The 18854-nt window shown below is 33.7% G+C and overlaps 1 protein-coding gene across 5 annotated transcripts in view; it reads right to left on the reverse strand.

The window, feature by feature from the left end:
* Fatp1 (Fatty acid transport protein 1) overlaps positions 1-18659 on the reverse strand; it is a 74802-nt gene extending 56143 nt beyond the window's left edge. Inside the window, exons 1-2 of one of the 5 annotated variants that reach the window (XM_088227246.1) lie at positions 18585-18659; positions 16962-17205 (exon numbers count right to left, since the gene is read on the reverse strand). In XM_088227246.1, coding sequence (XP_088083372.1) covers positions 16962-17018 — 57 coding nt within the window. In that variant the 5' untranslated portion in view covers positions 17019-17205; positions 18585-18659. Of the gene's footprint in view, positions 1-16961; positions 17206-18258 lie in introns of all 5 variants that reach the window. The other 4 variants (XM_088227243.1, XM_088227245.1, XM_088227244.1 and 1 more) reach the window with 4 other exon arrangements.
* Between the last annotated feature and the right edge of the window lie 195 nt (positions 18660-18854).

The raw sequence follows: 18854 nt of genomic DNA on the forward strand, positions 1-18854 counted from the left end.
AAATATTGGATACATGGGTGGATTATAATTAGCTTAAAATTTTAGGGAAGTAAATTTTCGGCAATATTTGTAATTTGTTACAATTGTATTGAAAAGGTAATTCAACAAATACACATATTAAAAAACATATACGATTAGTAGATATTTGTGGATACAATTCCGCATACATAGGTACTATATAATATTCAATAATTATAGCATTGCATAGAAGATCAATAATAACATTTGGTACTAAGTATTTCTTCTATAAAATAAGTTTTACACCCGTACTTTTATAAACTATTGTTAGTTAAAATTATTTCCTAAGAGATTATTCGCAAAAGTTTGAGAAAGATCTTGCTATTTCATGAGCATTATCATACCAATGTTATATTTCCGACACATTCGGGCCAGAGGTGTACCCTATTTGGTATTGCTTGAAAATGAAGGCAGTTTGAATATTGTTGGTAGTATACTGGTAAAACCCTATAAATGATAAAATTTGAGAAAAAAAGTTTTTGATGCAGTTATACTATGTTATTTTTCAAACTTGATTAACTGATGAAATTTTTTTAGCCCTCCGAGGTTTAGTTTCAAAATCATCATGTATAAACACCGACTTTTCAAAAAAAATGTTTTCCGGTGAAAACCATTGATTCCATTTACTACATATTTTTATTCGAAATCTCATTCATTGAAACAACTGAAAATGACTTCACGAGTATGTATCATGTCTAAAATATGCTAAATTTAACATTACCAACGTAATTTTTCTCAGAATAGTCAATAATTAGAATTCAAAGGATTTTATCAGTATTCCGACCATATATCTCAATGACTGAGTTTTCTCGATCCGAATTTATGTGCATTTTACTGAGGAGGTCTATTAATGTTTACTTTATAATTTTGTGTAGACATTTTATATCGAAACAATTTGAATGAGAACAAAACAAGTGGGTTAAAGTACTTGCATGTATCAAACCGTTCGCGTTCAATAGTATGTAAAATAACTGTCAAATCTTATCTTACCTTGATACGCCTGTAAAAAATTCCACCCTTTTATTATACAAAAATCGTCAGATAAAATAAGAATTGAGAAAAAAAATATGACCGTTTTCGTAGGTCCCAAAAGAATTGTTTTTTTTTAAATCAGAGAAACCATGAATCACCAAAAATATGGCAATTAAATATTATTATTAGAAATGGTAAACTAAAATAGGTACCTATTGTTTAAATATTATAAAATACATAAAAAAAACGTTTGTCTTTACATGTTTTGCTAAACCTAATAAAAATATTTTTTAAATCCTGATCTAATGGAAACTAATATCAAATAATGACATAGTATTATACACATGACTTCTTTACTAGAAAACCGATTTTGGAACACTTTTGCAGAATGATAATATGTTTTTTAAAATATCTGTAAAACAAAATATTTATTTTGTAAAGTTTGAGAAATCGCTTAAAGATAATATCGCGTGTAATGTAATCGCCTCAAAAATAAATGATAAAATGACGGGGTCAAGCTAATGCCCTCTGAATGAGTGAGTGCCTCCCCACTATCTATAATATTGAATCAAAGTTCAATAAGTTTGGATATTTATAAACAAAATACATATTTTCATTTTTACGACCTAGTAAATAGACTACTTTTTTTTAAAGATCAACAATAAGGAAGTTCGGTGTTTTTATAATTTTTTTATTTGTTTATATACTATTAAACTAAGCCATTTTTTTTAAATTTCATGTATCGTATTATCAGCCCTAAGATTTATTAAAGTTTTGTATTTCTTAAAATGACTATGCGTGTGACCTTTCATGTTCTCGTCAGCTTCTTCTCGGTCAGTTCTGCCGATTAGTCCGTTGACTTACCGTAAACAGAAAATCTTTCGAAACTCTTTTATCATTGGTTGATTCATATAAACCAGTGACGTCGTTCAAAGCAGTTTTTATCAAAATATTTTTTTTATTTATTTCGTACATTTTCAAGAATGTTTGCCGTACAATTTAATACTCTAATTTTACCGCGTGTAAGAAAGCATTTTTGTATCCAATTTCCCGTAGGGCTTAAGGTTCCTCGTTAGATACATAACAACATTTTGAATACCTAGGTGGGTACAGTCAAATGATTACAGACAAGGACTGGATTTACCCTTTAGGAAGTTTATCGGAATTCATATTATAAATCAATCAGTCTTGTCAAACTTGTTCAATACTTTTTACAACAGAGAAGTTTTAAAATACCTATTGAAAAAGGAAATCAGCCACAGCATGCAGGCATTATCGTTGTAGCTGAATACTCCCTTTTTAAAAAAATTATAGACATTTATTTTCTTGTTTTTCAAATTCGATTCTTGTATAATATAACTTATATGACACATTATGCATATTGTTAATTATAAGGTTGAAATCATTTTAAGTCTTGTATTAAATACTACTACTACCATCGCGCCATTTCCCAGTACGGGTAGGCAGAGAGAATAGACCGCCTCACATGTCTATCCTGGCATACATTTCTAGCTTCTTCCACATTCACACATCTTGTCATACATGCCCTACGGTTCTGCCCGCTTTTGACATGACCAGATCTAAGATTTTGGTTTATCGGACCATGCCACGTCTTCCTTGGTCGTCCTCGTCTCACGTTACCGTTCATTTTCGCCATATATACTTTTTTTACTATTCTTCTTCATCCATTCGTTCTATATGACCAAACCATCTCCGTGACCCGTTCTTAATCTTATCAATCATACCTGACTCAGATTTACACTCTAGCCTGATTTCATTATTCGTAACCCTGTCATACATTGATTTCCATCACATTCGTCTAAGAAATCGCATTTCTATCGCGTTCACTCGGCTTTCATTCTTCCTCTGCCAGTTCCATGTTTCGCTTCCATACATAAGTGTTGGGACTAAAACTCCCTTAAATACCTATATTTTATACTAAAACTATATTATTGTGTATGTGTCTATAGATTTCAATAAATAATAATAAAAATATGTCTCGTCATTCACAGAGCTCTTGACCTGCCATTGGCAGGTTTAAATTTACTCAAGAATTTACAAGGTGCTTAACATTCACCATTCTGCCTACGTTTTAACATCAGTGGGTATTTCTTTAATTATTATGTCGTTGATTTTTATTACCGTGATTATAATTGCAAATTGCAATACGGTCACCAGCCATGAGGCCCGTGAGTGAGAATGGGAATATCCGACACAAGCCATTTATGCAAAACGCCAAAGTAAAAAATACCACAAAATAAGTATGTAGGTACATAGAGTTGAATTTGATTTAAATCACGGATTATAAAATCAAAATTTTTAAAATTGAGAAATTATTGCGTTCTTCTGATTAATCAAATTGTTTCAATTTTGGGGCCATTGTCAACGAGTTGTAAATAACTCACTAAAAGCAGATAAGAATCAAGTTAGTGTAGAGTGGGGTTTGAACTAGAGATGCCACGAACATCCGGCTTCTTTCGGTATTCGGCCGAATACAAAAAAAACACATTACTCTATGTATCTTTTTTAATCACTACTTGTTAGTTTAATACGTAAAATCTATCAGTGTAAGTTTTCTTTTTTGCACCACAACAGGCCAGGAGGTCCAATTACCGGGGTGAGTTGCGGCGCAGAACACCCAGGCTTGAGAAAAATCAAATAAAATTTTTGTGTTCTCACTGGGAATCGAACCCAGAACCTTCCGTGCGTGAGTCAAGCGTCTTGACCACTTTACCACGAAGGCCATCGCAGTTGTGATGAATGAAAAGCCTTTTTTCAGCATTTGTTGATGGCAAACGATTGCTCTTTTCTTTATTAATAATACCTCGCGAGATCTTGTCACATAGCAAACGCAGCCTCATAATATTGGCTGCAACAATTATTTCATGTTGGCATTTCAAGCACGAATAATAATAAGAATGCATCTTTGCCCAGAATTTTAAATAATTATAACACGTTTTTGCTGAAATAGATATATTTTTCCTCACTTTAAACCAATTTAAATAAAATGCTAGAACCCTAATTAAAAATAGTAATTATAATTTAATCTAACTGTACCTACCTAATATTTTGTTTTTTGTGCACTTTGTATTACTCCGTATGGATCCGCCGGCGAAAGGATTTTTAAGTTCGATCAAACAAAAAACTTTTTTATATTTTTTTTATTGTTTCATTATTATTGTTATATTTTATTTATTTTTTACGTGTGGAATGATACGGAGTAGCTATTTCAATGTACGCATTTCTTCTTCTTTTTTTGACATTGTATTTAGTAATATATAGAAAATTCTAATTGGCCTATAAATTTTGTTTATTTACAAATATTTTTTTTTGTTGTAATGGCTGTTGTTTTCTTTAAATAAATAAATAAAAAATATTCCCGAATACGCGATTTTTTATCAAATGGTGTCATGATGTACAATCAACTAATAATAACGAACAAATAACGCGTGTCGCGACTGATCTACTCGCAAATGATACAAATACGCACGCCCTGTCACCCCCTCACGCACCGTAATGAGACAGGTCGTAACCTGTCACGCGCGAAATGCACGCAGTTTTGCCGAACATTCGGCGATTCAACCGAGAGCGTGGCAGAATATTCAGTATTCGGTATTCGGCCAAATCACTATTCGTGGCATCTCTAGTTTGAACCTCTGACCTCTGATCCGTGGGTCCGTGAGATTCTAGCTACGGGACAACAACCTGATCAATTTTTGTATAATTTTAAGTGTAAGCGGAACCAAAAAGAAAACCCTCGGTCTTCTTATTTTTTTGGGTGGTTTTTTTCACCTCGCTACTGGGGGGTTCTAGCCAGTGTCGAGTTTCGCTCCGTCTTAAAGCCGGTTTCGGTAATGTGGAGTCAGCCATCGAATCAAAAACACTCGTCCGGGGTTCTAGTTGTATTTCACATACAGAACTGTATTCTTCATCCGCCTTGACACGGCGGTATTTAATTAAATAAATAAAAAGACGAGTGATTCTGAAATCCACAAAAAGTTGTTATGACTTTCTTCTATTCTCTATTAGTTGGTAACATTATTTCGTATTGTAATCTATATTTTAACATTTATTATTGCACTGATTATTTCTTTACACATTACACTGTTGCGTTGGATTGATAAAATATAGTTTGTGTAAATCGGGTTGTGGTGCCGTGGCTGGTGTCTGGTGTCTGGTGTCTTAGACTCACGGATCAAAGTTCCCGGGTTCGAATAGCACTCTACCCCAATTTGATTCCCATTTTCTAATAGTGAGTTATTTACAACTCGTTGAAAATGGCCCTTAAAAATGAAATGTAGGGGTAAATCACAAGAACGCAAATATTTATTTTTCTTTCCAAAAAAAATGGCCACTTAAACCGGCCAATGACAATGTTAATGCCTAGAATTCCATATCTCCTTCTCAAAAATGTTTTCACCCTCTGTTGCAATCCATTTAGATCTAAACAACTCCTTAGGGAGGAAATCCAGCCTGTCTACGAACATTTGGACATACTCAAAACGTTTTTTTTAGATATTATTTTTAACACGCATAGGCGAGCAGCACTAAAAAGTGAGCAATTGAAAATATTTCAATATTGATCGCTGGTCTGGGCAACAAACAAAAAGATCCGTCTGTCTGAAAAAATGTGAAATATACAAATTAATTTTAATAATAGGTACATGAGATACATACTGTTATGTACTCAACATGATAATATTGTAGGTAGTAGGTAGTAGGTAGGTACGTGTATGTACGTCCATCACTAATAGTTTACTCCAAAGTATGTCACGAGTGATATGAAGTTTCGAGTTCGTCGACAAAAAGAATAATAAATAATTATTTCATTTATTAATCAAATAATAAAGAAATCGAGGTTTCATACTTAAAATTATTTATAAGTCTTTACATTTTGCAGCATTCAAGTATGTAGATACTTAAAAATATGTAATAAAATTTATTTTGGCCCCTGAAAAAGATCGATATATAAATAATTACGTTTATTTTAAATACTTTATAGTTTTATACTTTATAGTATAAAATTCATTACAAGTTGTTTACAATTTGCTTTTTAATTCTAACATTTTTCTTATATCCATATTTTTTTATTTTTTATTATGCAAAGTTTAACTTTTTATTTTGCATTGCAGCATGCTTTTTTTTATTTCTACACGTATACATATTTATTTATCCATTTTTTTCTTATTTACTATGCAAAGTTTCACCTTTTATTTTGCATTGCAGCGTGCTTTTTTGTTTCTACATGTATTCAAAAAAGGTTTTGTTTATTTTTTAAATGATTACTTACCCGTATAATTTTTGTAAATACCCCTTGGGCGTATTGTAAAATTAAATAAATAAAAATAAAATGAAATAATAAATTATTATATTAATTTCAAGCAAGCAGCTTAAAGCTGATATGCTTTAATCTATTTGATCGAAAGTTAGTTGTTGGCGCACTCGCACAGCGATATCAGGGCTCCGATTACAGTGGAAAGTTAACAGAGTTATCTTCGACTGTCTATAAAGAAAACTCTATGTTTGTGTACGAAAATGAGTATATTTGGATGAAAATTCGAATTATCTTCGTCGGTAATCTATATAATTGAACATCTTTAGAAGAAAAAAAACGTATTCATATTCTGCTTTTCGAACGGAAAACTTAATTTTACTTTGTAGATAAGATTGAAGATAAATGTTAACTTCCCATTATAAGCTCCTGTGGCAGCTTATTCCGATCATTAAAAACCCCATTGTTAAGGAAATACTTCCGTGGTATTAGATTGAATCTCGTTTTCTTTAGCCTGAGACTGTGGCCTCGAAGACCAGCATCTTGTTTAAGCTCGAACATGGGATCCACATTTGGGCAGTGGCTGTTGAGTATCTCGTATGTCTCTATCGGAGGTGGTTTTCTGGATCAACTCTACCCCCTAGAGAGTGATTAATTTGAAGATTTAAATTTTTTTATTTGCTTCATATAATGGCAGACACTGATGACTTAACGCCAAACAAATACGAACACGCGCAACTAAATATGACATTTTAAATTTAGACCATTATTTTACATTCCTTAGCCAACAAATTTATTTGTGATATAGAAATTTTTAATACAAAAATTATTCATTTTAAAACGTTGTTAAATGCATTGTTTAAAACTAATTATTAAAGTCGTAATAAAACTTTCTTTTTCATGCCATTTTTTCTCTGTTTTTGATGTGTATTATTATTATCTTATCTCTTTCTGAAATTAATTTATCAAATATTTTTGTGTACCATATTATCATCATCTTATATATACTTACTGTCAACTAATTTTTATTATTTGTTTTATCATTAATTTGTTAATACCATTTTTTTTACTTAAATTCTTTACAATTTATTTACAATTTGCTTTTCAATTCTAACATTTTTCTTATATCCATATTTATCTTTTTTTCTTATTTACTATGCAAAGTTTCATCTTTTATTTTGCATTGCAGCATGCTTTTCTGTTTCTACATGTGTAAAAAAAAGTGTTCTTTATTTTTAAAGTTATTACTTACTATGTTTGTACTCAACTGTATAATTTTTGTAAATGCCCCTTGCGCGTATTGTAAAATAAAAATAAATTAAAAAAATATTGCGACCCTAAGCAATTACCCAAAACACTTAATAAGGTTGAATTGACCAAACCGTATTAGTTTTATTTCCGTTTTTGAAGCAGTTTTACACACCATTTGACGTTTAATCATCAGTGTGGCCATTATATGAAGCAAATAAAAATCAAGTGGGTAGAGAAGATCCAGAATACCACCCCAGGTAACCCCTTTCTCGCCGTTCCTGCAGCGTTGTGAGACCGTGAATTTCCGGTCTCTCCACATATGGAATCCGTTTTAGGCTCGGCGACAACTTTGTAGCTCGTATTTGGACTCTTTCCAACAAGTCGATATCCTTAACAAAGTAGGGATTCCATATCTGAAACCCGCATTCGAGAGTAGGTCTGATATTGGATTAGTATATTTTTAGTAGCGTATTCGGTGTTAAAAATAAGAAGGCTTTTTTTATCAAGAATTTTTCGAATCTGGTTGTGGTCCCGTGGTAGTATTGTGGACTCACGGACCAAAGGTCCCAGGTTCAAATCCTACTCTACCACAACTCTATTTCCATTTTTCCAGCACAGGTTATTTACGACGTTTATGAAATGGTCATAAATTTTAAATATTTAAGTAAATTCTAAATAATTGAAAGAACTGTAAATTAAATTTGATTTTTTTGTTACGTATAATATGTGACATTCCCATTTTAAATTATCTGTTATTGTTATTATATTTTAATATAAAACTCTGTGTTTGATTACCGACGAGATCATTAAAAAAAATCACAAACCAAGGTGTTCTGTGCCTTGAGCATCTACATATTTAATTATGTGATATCTGCCTGTATATTGATATTGGCTCTGATGAAAATAACGTTTTGTTTTTCTTTTACACCGTTGCACAAATCCATAGACGATAAGGTCAAAAATAAATCAAATTAAAAAATTGCATATCTTTTTATTTTGTGACCATATCAACATATTCCAGTATCCGGGCGGGAAATACTATTATTCGAGGTAATGGCTACCTTCAGGAAAAATCCTTAAAAATAAAAATCAAGTGGCGATAGTCCGCCCTGTAGTAAACTAGTTGGAGCATTTGCCGACTGCGCCTGGGTCCGTATTGTAATAGAAAAAAAAATATCTTCAATTTTATCTACAAAGTAAAATTAAATTTTATGCATGAAAAATATAATAATATGTTTACATTCTTTTTTAAAATATGTTTAATTAATGCATGCTTCCACTTTCCATTATGTTGTATCCCAACTCAACACAGGGCTCTTGGTCTCATAGAGTTAGGGATACATTATTATTATTTTTGTAATACGAGTATGTATCTTTATATGAATCATACATTTTCGTACATAAATATCGATGTTAGTTTATACCGTCTCGACATGTACCGATGAAGAGAGCGTTTGCAAACGCGGCTTTCATGTCCGGAAAGCAGTAAAGATTTTTTTTAGAGGCAACTTTTGCTTGTGCATTGGTGAGATGATAATATCTTTGATGAAATAAATATATTTATTTGGCAAATTATATAGGCAGAATGGTTACACAATGTGTGAAGTGGTGTCTTAAAAAACACAATGACAAATCATTCATAAGCCCTGTAGATTTATTTATTTAACACTTAATATACAATTTATATGCGTATAAGGGCGGGCATATTTCATCAAGACAATTTCTTCCTACCTACCCAAACCTTTCAGTTTGAGAAAATTACAAGTACATGGATATATAATAGGTACATAGATATATAATGCAGAATCTTATAATTTTATACAAAAATTATGAAGAATTACTATGAAGAGAGGAGAGGAAAGGTGATGGGAAGGAATAAAGAAGGATAAAGGAACAACTCAAACATTTAGATAGTGATATTTCAATATTGATTTAAATGTAAATAAAGAAGGGGCGTCTCTAACATTAGTGGGTAGATTACACGGCGGCCTCCGTGATGTAGTGGTCAAGACGCTTGACTCACGCACGGAAGGTTCCGGGTTCAATTCCTGGTGAGAACACAAAAATTTAAAAATGTGATTTTTCTCAAGCCTGGTTGTTTTGTAATGTAATTCACTACTGTAATTGGGCCTCCTGGCCTGTTGTGGTGCAAAAAAATGAAATGTAAAAGATAAAAAAAAAATGAAAAAAATGATTCCACAGTCGAGCAGCCATTACTGTGAAAGAGGAGGTAAGAAAATTATAGCAGTGAAGGGCTATTAAAAGGGTTCTTTCGTTACTAGAGCGAAGAGATAGTCCATGTTGTGATAGAGGTTGGAAGAGCTCTCTCAGATAAACAGGTGAAGTGGGATTATTCAAAACATTGTGAAGAAGTGATAGAACACGAATGTTTCTTCTATGTATGATACTGATCCAGTCGAGTTGCGCGCGGTGTTCGGTTATGTGGTCTTATTTGCGAATTATACTTATCAAGCAGTTCATAATTAGCATCTGTGTAACAGACATCTGCATAATCAAGAAGTGGGAGAAACAAGCTCTGTACTAATTTTTGCTAATTTATGCTTATTGGCAAGAAATTCTGCAATCTTTTAAGTGAGTGCAAACTGCTGTAAAGTTTACGACTAACCTCGTTAACCTGATCGTGCCATTGGAAGTGTTTATTTATAATAATACCTAAGTTTTTGACGGAAGTCATGAAAGGAATTTCCGTGACATTTATTTTTAAATGGGGGAGTGTGGGAATATCCACTTTAGAATACATTTTTATGCTACCATCAAGTACAATATGGGTTTTTGTTGGATTTATGAGAAGTCTATTATTTTTGGTTCACGAAGAAATATGCCCAAGTGCATGTGACATTACTTTGTGTGCTTCATCAATGTCATCGGGTTTAAAATGAATATATAATTGCAAATCATCTGCATATAAATGTTACGAACAGGGAAGGCTTTGAGTTGTTGGATTGATAAAATGGGAAAATGAAGGTGGAGAAAAAACCACCCCTTGTGGCACACCGGCAGTAAGATCGATCCAATCTGAAAGAAAATCAGATATTTTAACGCACTGCCGATAGTTACGTAAATATGCTGAAAATCCATTTATCGCGGATGGAGATAGGTTTAAAGACTCAAGTGTGGCAACAGAGACACCGAATACAGGCGCTATTGCCACCGATTTTGCCAATTTTTTTACAAATAAGGTCGAAAAAATCAGACTGGCAGGGAAAAAAAACGTGTTTTTCAGCTAACGCCTCCCAAAAATTTAGTAAATTTGAATCAACATCTATAAATGAGGTAAAAAGGATTGTTACAGCATTAGCCAACAAACAATATATACTAGATCCGAATCCAACATGGCTATTAAAAAATGCATTGATGCATTAGCTTCATTTTTAAAAGACTTTTTCAATACTTCCATGGAGCACAGCATTGTTCCAAAAGCCATAAAGAAAGCGAATGTTACTCCAATTAAAAAAAAACACAATTGGATGTGGAAGATCTTTCCAATTTTCGCCCTATTTCAAATCTACCCAAATTATCAAAAATATTTTTTAAAAATAGTTTCTAATTGGCTCGTTAATTGTGTCAAGCAGAATTCAATATTTTCAGGAAGGCAACCAGCATACCGACGTTTTTATTCTACGGAGACAGGAGTGATAGTGACAGGTCTGACATTAAAACGGCGGTAGACTCTGGTAATCTGGTGTCGTTGGCTCTTTTGGACACGAGTGCTGTATTTGATACTGTAGAGTCTGTAGACCATAACATTTTGCTTTTTGCTTTACCCACCGTTAAACTACTGAGAGTCATCCTTAATTCTGACCTTTCTCTTGACGCTCAAATTAGTAGAACGATAAGTTCATGCTTTTACCAGCTGAGACAGATTAAATGCATACGCAAAAATTTGCCAGTTGATGCCGCCCGTTAGTTAATAAATGCGTTTGTAGTGTCTAGAGTCAATTATTGTAATGGTATCTACGCAGGTCTACCAATGAATAAAATGACTCGCCTACAGTCTGTATTGAATGCCGCAGAGAGACTTATTTTTGGAATCTCTAAGTTCACTCATATCACTCTACTACTTCGGGAATTACACTGGCTGCGTTTTCCACAGAGGGTGGAATACAAACTCCGTTGGCTTATGTATAAGTCACTGCACAACTCTGCTCCAGAATATCTAATTATATGCATTCTAGATGAACTACATCTACGTTGAAAGGAAAAGTTATTATACCTCTACGCAAACAGCTCACTAAATTCGGCGATCGCGCATTTGCGGTCGCAGACCCTACGACATAGAATGCTCTCCCTGCAGAGGTGTGAAACTGTGAGAGTGAAGTGATGTTTCGGAAAAAATTTAAAACCCACTTGTTCTCTAAATCATTTGAATAAATCCTTAGCATGTGGGGACAAAGTACATTGTTTTTCTTAAATTAAATATTAAGAAAGTTAAAAAAAAAATCGTTTATTTAAATAATCACTTTGTAAAGTGTCCTTGAGGTATTATATAACGAAAACAGCGCTTTATAAGTTATCCAAAATAATTTTAATAATAAAAGAAGCAGGTCAAAATCAACAGAGTTAAAAGCGCTACTAAAATCGAGAACCAAAAACGTTACACTTTTATCATTAATGGCTCGTCTGATATCGTCAGTTGTTTTAACTAAGACGGTAGTAGTGCTGTGTCCAGGTCGAAAACCAGATTGCAGAGGATCAATTTGATTATGGAGTATCAGATAATAATTAATTTGTTTGTAGGCTATTTGTTCAATAACTTTCGAAAAGATGGGCAAAATGGAGATGGGTCTGTAATATTTTTTAGATACTGAAGACCCATTTTCACCCACAGAGGGTGAAAGCGCTAATTGATCAAAATAAATAAGTGGAAGTGTACCAAGTATTTTTTAAATTAATAACTTATATGTAAATATCAGTTATTATATCGTAAGAATATCCTTTTAGATCATTATTCTGATGCTATTTTTTTCGTGGCTTGATACATTTTTGCGTAGGACTATCCATGTATCTACTGCTTCGGAGGGATATTACTTTTTAAAAAAAACATTTGCGTTTTTATGATTAACCCAAATATTTAATTTTGAGGGCCATTTTCAACGAGTTGTAAATAACTCACTATTAGAAAATGGAATCAAGTTGGGTAGAGTGGGATTCGAACCATAGACCTTTGGTCCGTGAGTCCGAGACACTAGCCACAGGACCACAACCCGATTGATGATTATGTAGTATAATTTATGATTGTTCATTATATTTCTAATATTATTACACAGGTCCTATGCTGGATTTATTACATATACGTATAATTAATGTAATTAAAAAATAATTAGTCTTGTCCTCGCTGCTGGCTGAATAGAAGTCTCGCAATACAAATGAGAGTACTATTTGCAAACCCGGAAAAATCCATCTTACTTTATTTTGAGCAAATCCCAAAATAATGATACGATAATACCTTATTTTTTTTTATATTTCAAGTTTTTTTAACTAGTCAATATTTTATGTGTAACTAGTGATGAAATAATCATGATTACTAACATATTACAACAGAGATGAAGAACATTTTGGAGAAGGTAATTTTTATTTATTTATTTTATTTTTCTTTTATTTAAGAAACATACAGTACAGTTACAAAATTTTATATTTTACACAGTTAGACTTTAATCTAATGGACCAGCGAAGTTTCCATATTATAAAGTAATTAAATAATTATTATATGTAAGGTTATTAATTAAAGTACAAAAAAGAGAAGGAAAAAAAACATAATAAGGAAGTCTAGGCATTTACAGGGCTTATCACCTGTCATTGGCTGGTTTAAGTGGCCACTTTACACACTGTAACATTCACCATTACGCTCATATTTGAACATCTATATCCCTTCAATTCTTTCATCTGTTGATGTTTGTGAAGTTAAATATTACCTTCTCTAAAATGTTCTTCATCTCTGTTGTAATATGTTAATATTAGAAGCTCCCTAGGGAGTTGAATCCAGCACCTGTCTACAAAAATTTGGATAAACTCAAAATATTGTTAATCATGATTACGTTTTGATTATAGTTTAATTTTGGAGATTGCTAACTTTGCAACTCTCGAGTATAGGACGCTATGTTTGCAACGAACCCAATAATTTGAAAATCACATTCTCACAAACAAAGCCGTATTTTGATCTGACGATGTTATAATTAGTCAACAATGCTCTGTGTATGTCCAAATGTTTGTAGACAGACTGGATATCCTCCCTAGGGAGTTATTTAGATCTAAATTTGTCGCAACAGAGGGAAAACATTTTCGAGAAGAGTAACAAATTTATTATTAATTTAAACAATTGTTTTCTGAATAAGTTTCAATTCAAGGTTCGTAGGTTTTCACGGCCTTCAGAATACAGATAGTGTTTTTCTGGGTTATTATGCCGTGTTTGTGGGCTTTGTATTGGCAATACAAAGCCCACAAACACGGCATAATAACCCAGAAAAACACTATCTGTAAGTTTCAATTCGTATCTCTCTTTATTAAGATTTTGGATTTTGCCGGGTTTGCGAGTAATACCCTCAAATATGCGAATTTTATCTCAAACAATTAATATTATGCAGAATGCACCGAGCAAAGTGCAATTAAACACAGATGCAGTTTGTAGGTACGTAATCGTGTTACTTTGTGTCTGTAGTTATTATTATTCCATTTGTTGCATCTAATGATCACTGCTGAGTTAAAATAACTTCTGTTGTCCAAGATTGCCATTTTTTTGCATAAACTTACCAAGTTTCGCTTGAACATTAATTTCTCAGTAAAAAATAAATCAATAATATTATTGACTGATGGGGAAGGTTAGGGTCCATGATGAGGACCAGGTCCAGAGTCCGTATTGGGAGCGCGGGAGCGCGGGTTCGCGACCCTTTTTTCTGCGCGACGAGGTAGGTAGATACTCTTTTAGCCACCGGCCCGGCGCGGGCCTAGATATGTCGATTGCGACATGCGATTGTCTATTGTTTACGGAGACAACCTCATTCCTCATTTTTCCCATAGCAAGTCAGGGTCGGCTGTGTATTGGCCGCCCCGAGCAGGAAGTGGTTCGGGGTCAGCGGCGCATCATCCTTTGGCAAGTCGAGCGGGTGGTTGTTTACGGTGCATTCTGCCTCAGCCAGTGTGGTTTTTAAAGTCTTCTCTCGTGGACCCTGTTCGTTTAGTCACGTGGAGAGCTCTTTTGATGGATCTTACGAGCAATTTCTCAAAATGAGGATTTCAACACAATCAAACGACAGATATTTTAGCATTAGGTTTTTATTAGCTAAACGTGAGTGGAGAATACCAAGTTCAGTTCTGCGTGTAAAACATGAAAAAAAACCCTAAACGAGTGTTTTCAGCTCGATGGGTACTCTCAAGTACCTAAAGCGAAACAGGAAGGTTCTGAATTGAATCTGTGTTGATTACTGTAATATTTTATAGTCCCTGAACTGACGTCTAAAACGTAAGACTGATCATCTTGCCTTCGTGTATATTACAAATGTACATAAAGGGAAGTACCGGAGCGATGCCCTTTGCACCAGCATGCGCGGGAAAGGAATGACGATGACGTGTGAACAAAAACGGCCGGGATTTCGTGGGCAATGGTATAGGGGATTTTGGAGCTTTCCATTAATGGAATAATTGACGTAATCTCTCAATAATATATTTACTATGCAATGGGTATCGCAAATCCGTCTAACTTCTTGACTCTAGATTCTGCCTCTTTTGGATTTTCCTGCGATTTCCTTTAGTACCTCTGACGTTCTGAGCAGTTATTTGTTTTTTTTTTTTGGTATTTCTACTAGGTTTTTCGTATTTTTTATTTTCTCTCTATCTATCCTCGCCTCTGTTGCATACAAACCGTGATTTGGTCTGACACACGTTTTGTACATTCGAATTATGTTTCCAATAATCATGTTGTGTTCATTGTACCATACGACATATCTTAGGCTTATCTAGGCATCCAGATGTTTACTAACTGAGATGGATATGTTCTCATCATCACTATGGCAGCATCATTTGCATGGCATGTGATGTTAATGACCTTATCTCCCTTAGTAGATTCACTACTTTTTTTATTCTTAAAAGCGTTTTTTTTATATATACTTATTCTGCTTGTGTAAGAAAAGGTTTTTGGCGTATATATTGTTGTATTATATTTAGTTATAAAGGTGCTAAACTTGCTTTGTTTATTTGTTGTTCTCAATATGTGCTATTTTCTAAATCTAAATGTTGATATTATTTTTGTCCTGAATCGAGTTGTTGTAACTCCTGGGAATGTAATTCAACGTATTATACTTGAAAAATACTTTGTGTTATATAATTTATAAATAAAAAATAATAATAAAAAAAACATTTTTAAACTAAAGAAAACAATGAGAGATTTATTTTGTTTATTCCGTAATCAGGTGAAAACTACCTACATAAGAGTATGCCCATATAAATTATATAAATGGAATAAAATACAAATGACGGTTGGTTTATTTTTTCAATTTAAATCTTAAAAAATCCCAAATAAGTTATCGATTTCAACCTTTTTTATACCCGATAACGAAAGCACGAGTTCTGTGATTTCTTTTCAAATGAACTTCATTAACATAATCGTGAGTAAATAAGTAGTGTAAGTACACTACTCCTATGATGAGTATTATTATTTATTCATTATATATACTGAGCCAATTACAACAGTTATATGAAGAAACATATGTAAAAGAAACTGAACATAAAGAACATAAAACTGTGAAGCAAAGACAAAGAAGGGCAAAAAATGAATGGTACACGATATATTCATAAACATGGTTAACATATAAGACTTCGAGCTTACCCATGCTAATATATCTTCATCTCACACTGTCTAATGGCGAAGGGATCCAAGAAAAGCTTACGATTGCGTATGATATTTTTTATACCTTTAGCTTTGTATGTTAGATTGTTCTAACCTTTTTTAAAACCAATCCACCCATTCGCTACTAACTCGCCCTTCACATTTTACGCCATTTCCTAACTCCTATTATTTATGTCTCTATTATAAAAAATAAAATACATAGGTTTTCAGCTCAGCGCAGCGGCGCCGACGCGACGCGAATCCGATTTCGATTGAAAGGACTCCTAATCCTTATAATGCAATCAGCATAACACAAAAATGTAGATTTAAAAGCTCGCTGGAAACTCACCTTGCAAGCTGATAATATAGACAAAAACATAAAAAAGTTACATATGCATAGGCAGTGGGTGCCTATTTTACGCAAGTACGAAAAAACAGATATTATATTCATACGTCACTATATTATACTGACGTTGTTTTCCTTGTAAAAACAATAGCAAAAAGAAGGAAAACGCCTTATATATTGCTTTAAAATCGTAAACGCAGCCACTAGATAATACAATAAATTATTTTATCTATATTAGGAAACATTAAAAATATCTTATTTACCTTGCTTTGCTGATTTTCTTCTCCCACTTTATTATTGTTTCCAGGTTCTTGAGCCATTTTAAACTTTCACAAAATCGCAATAATCGACACAAAGACAGTACTTATTTATTTATTCATATTGACCGACAATAACCGTCGTTTTTTATTTATCTCGCACTGAACACTAAATAATATAGTTCTCGCTGCGTGTTCACAGTATCCAATAACGGCTAGTTCGTTACCACGTTGCCGCAATCTATCGTACCTATCGACATATTAATAGAGTGATACAAGATCGCTTCAATCCTCAAATGTCAGTGGAAAGATGAACTTTAAATCCACGAAGATAATCGTTTCAATCCAATTTGCTCGGATCGCACTCTATCGGGACAAGCCCCCTTTACCGAGTGTAATTCGAGCAAACGAAACAATGCATTATAATATCAGAGTAAATATTTTGGTTATTGAATGTTAACATAAGTGCAAAATGAAAAAAAAAAAATCTTCTCTAGCCCATTCGAGAGACGCCTGAAACATGACTTTATCCCCAGGATCCTGATCTCCCTGTATTGTATTGTTTTTTAAAATATATATTTTTATCCCTTTTCTTTCCTTCGTTCCTCTTTCTCTCTCCTTTCAAACTCATCATCTGATTCCACATTCCTCATCCTTTAATATGTACAGCATAATGTACTTTTTTAAAAGCTACTGTGTCCAAGCGTTATCGCCCATTAAAAAACAGCTGTTTTTTTAATCAATTAGGTTTATTTTTCGTGTGTGTATCTTTCGATATATATTTTCGTTTTTTAGTACAAATTTTTGATAAACTCTTCTTTTGACCGGTCTGTTTTATGGTTGGCTGGAAGATATTGCTTTTTGTAATAAGTCCCCCAAAGTACTTTTTCTTTGTACATGAAGTTTCAAATAAATAAATTAAATAAATAAGTTGTGTCCGTTTCTTTCCAAACCAAGAGAACAAGAGGACACAACAAAAAAAGCAACAAAAAGCTAGTGAGCAGCTTTGGCAGTTTTGAACGCGAATAGAAGGCGGTGTCGAAAAAGCACACTTTCGACTACTCGATATTACATTTTGAAGGCTTATAATCAAATATAATTTTATATGTAACGTAAAAACGAACACAGTACTTAGTAGAACCGATTTTTTTATTTCGACGTAATAACCTTTACCATTTTGATTTACTTTTGGTGCTCTTTTTTTAAATTTGGAAAAAAACGGACACAACTTATGTTAACGCCTAATACATCATTTAAAAAAAAACTTTTTCGTAGTAATATTGCGGGTTATATTTTTATATACCGACGGCATCCGGTCATTCACAATTTAGGCAGTAAAGCTAACAGTAGTAATTCCTTTTTTGAAAACGGACGTGTCGGAAGTTGCAGTATTGTTCGTTCGAGCGAGACTCGGCGCGGCGCGGCGTTGCGTCAGTCGGCAGGCGTCTCACGGCGACGGCGGCGGCGGCGGCAGCGCGACGCGGACGCGGGCACTCCTCGCGGAGTCTCGACGGCAACTGGGCGACCGGTTACCGGTTACTGTCTTCACCACGAGGAAAGACTCCCTGGCCGTCGGAGTAGGCAGTAGGACAGTAAACAGTATGGTGTGTACGCAGGTTGCTTCTTTACTGTTGAACAGTGAAGTTCTTCCACAGGCCCGAACTCGCGGCAGACGTCCGCTTTCCACTTCAGATCCGGCTATTTGGGTTAATTGTGGGATCGAGGTGTTCTCGTAGACTGTAGACGTTGACGAAGCGCGACGGAAGCTCCATGTACTACCTTAGAAAGTGTATTTAGTACGCAGTGCGGGAAAAGGCCGTTCCAAATAAGATGTATCCATGCGTATGTTAATTCGGTCGTTATGCGCGTTCTTTTTCTTCAAAACCATTAGAAAATTAT

Source organism: Micrasema longulum, unplaced genomic scaffold (genome assembly GCF_059751315.1).
Source record: "Micrasema longulum isolate JH-2025_06_02 unplaced genomic scaffold, ASM5975131v1 h1tg000494l, whole genome shotgun sequence".
In the NCBI taxonomy this organism is placed as follows: domain Eukaryota; kingdom Metazoa; phylum Arthropoda; class Insecta; order Trichoptera; family Brachycentridae; genus Micrasema; species Micrasema longulum.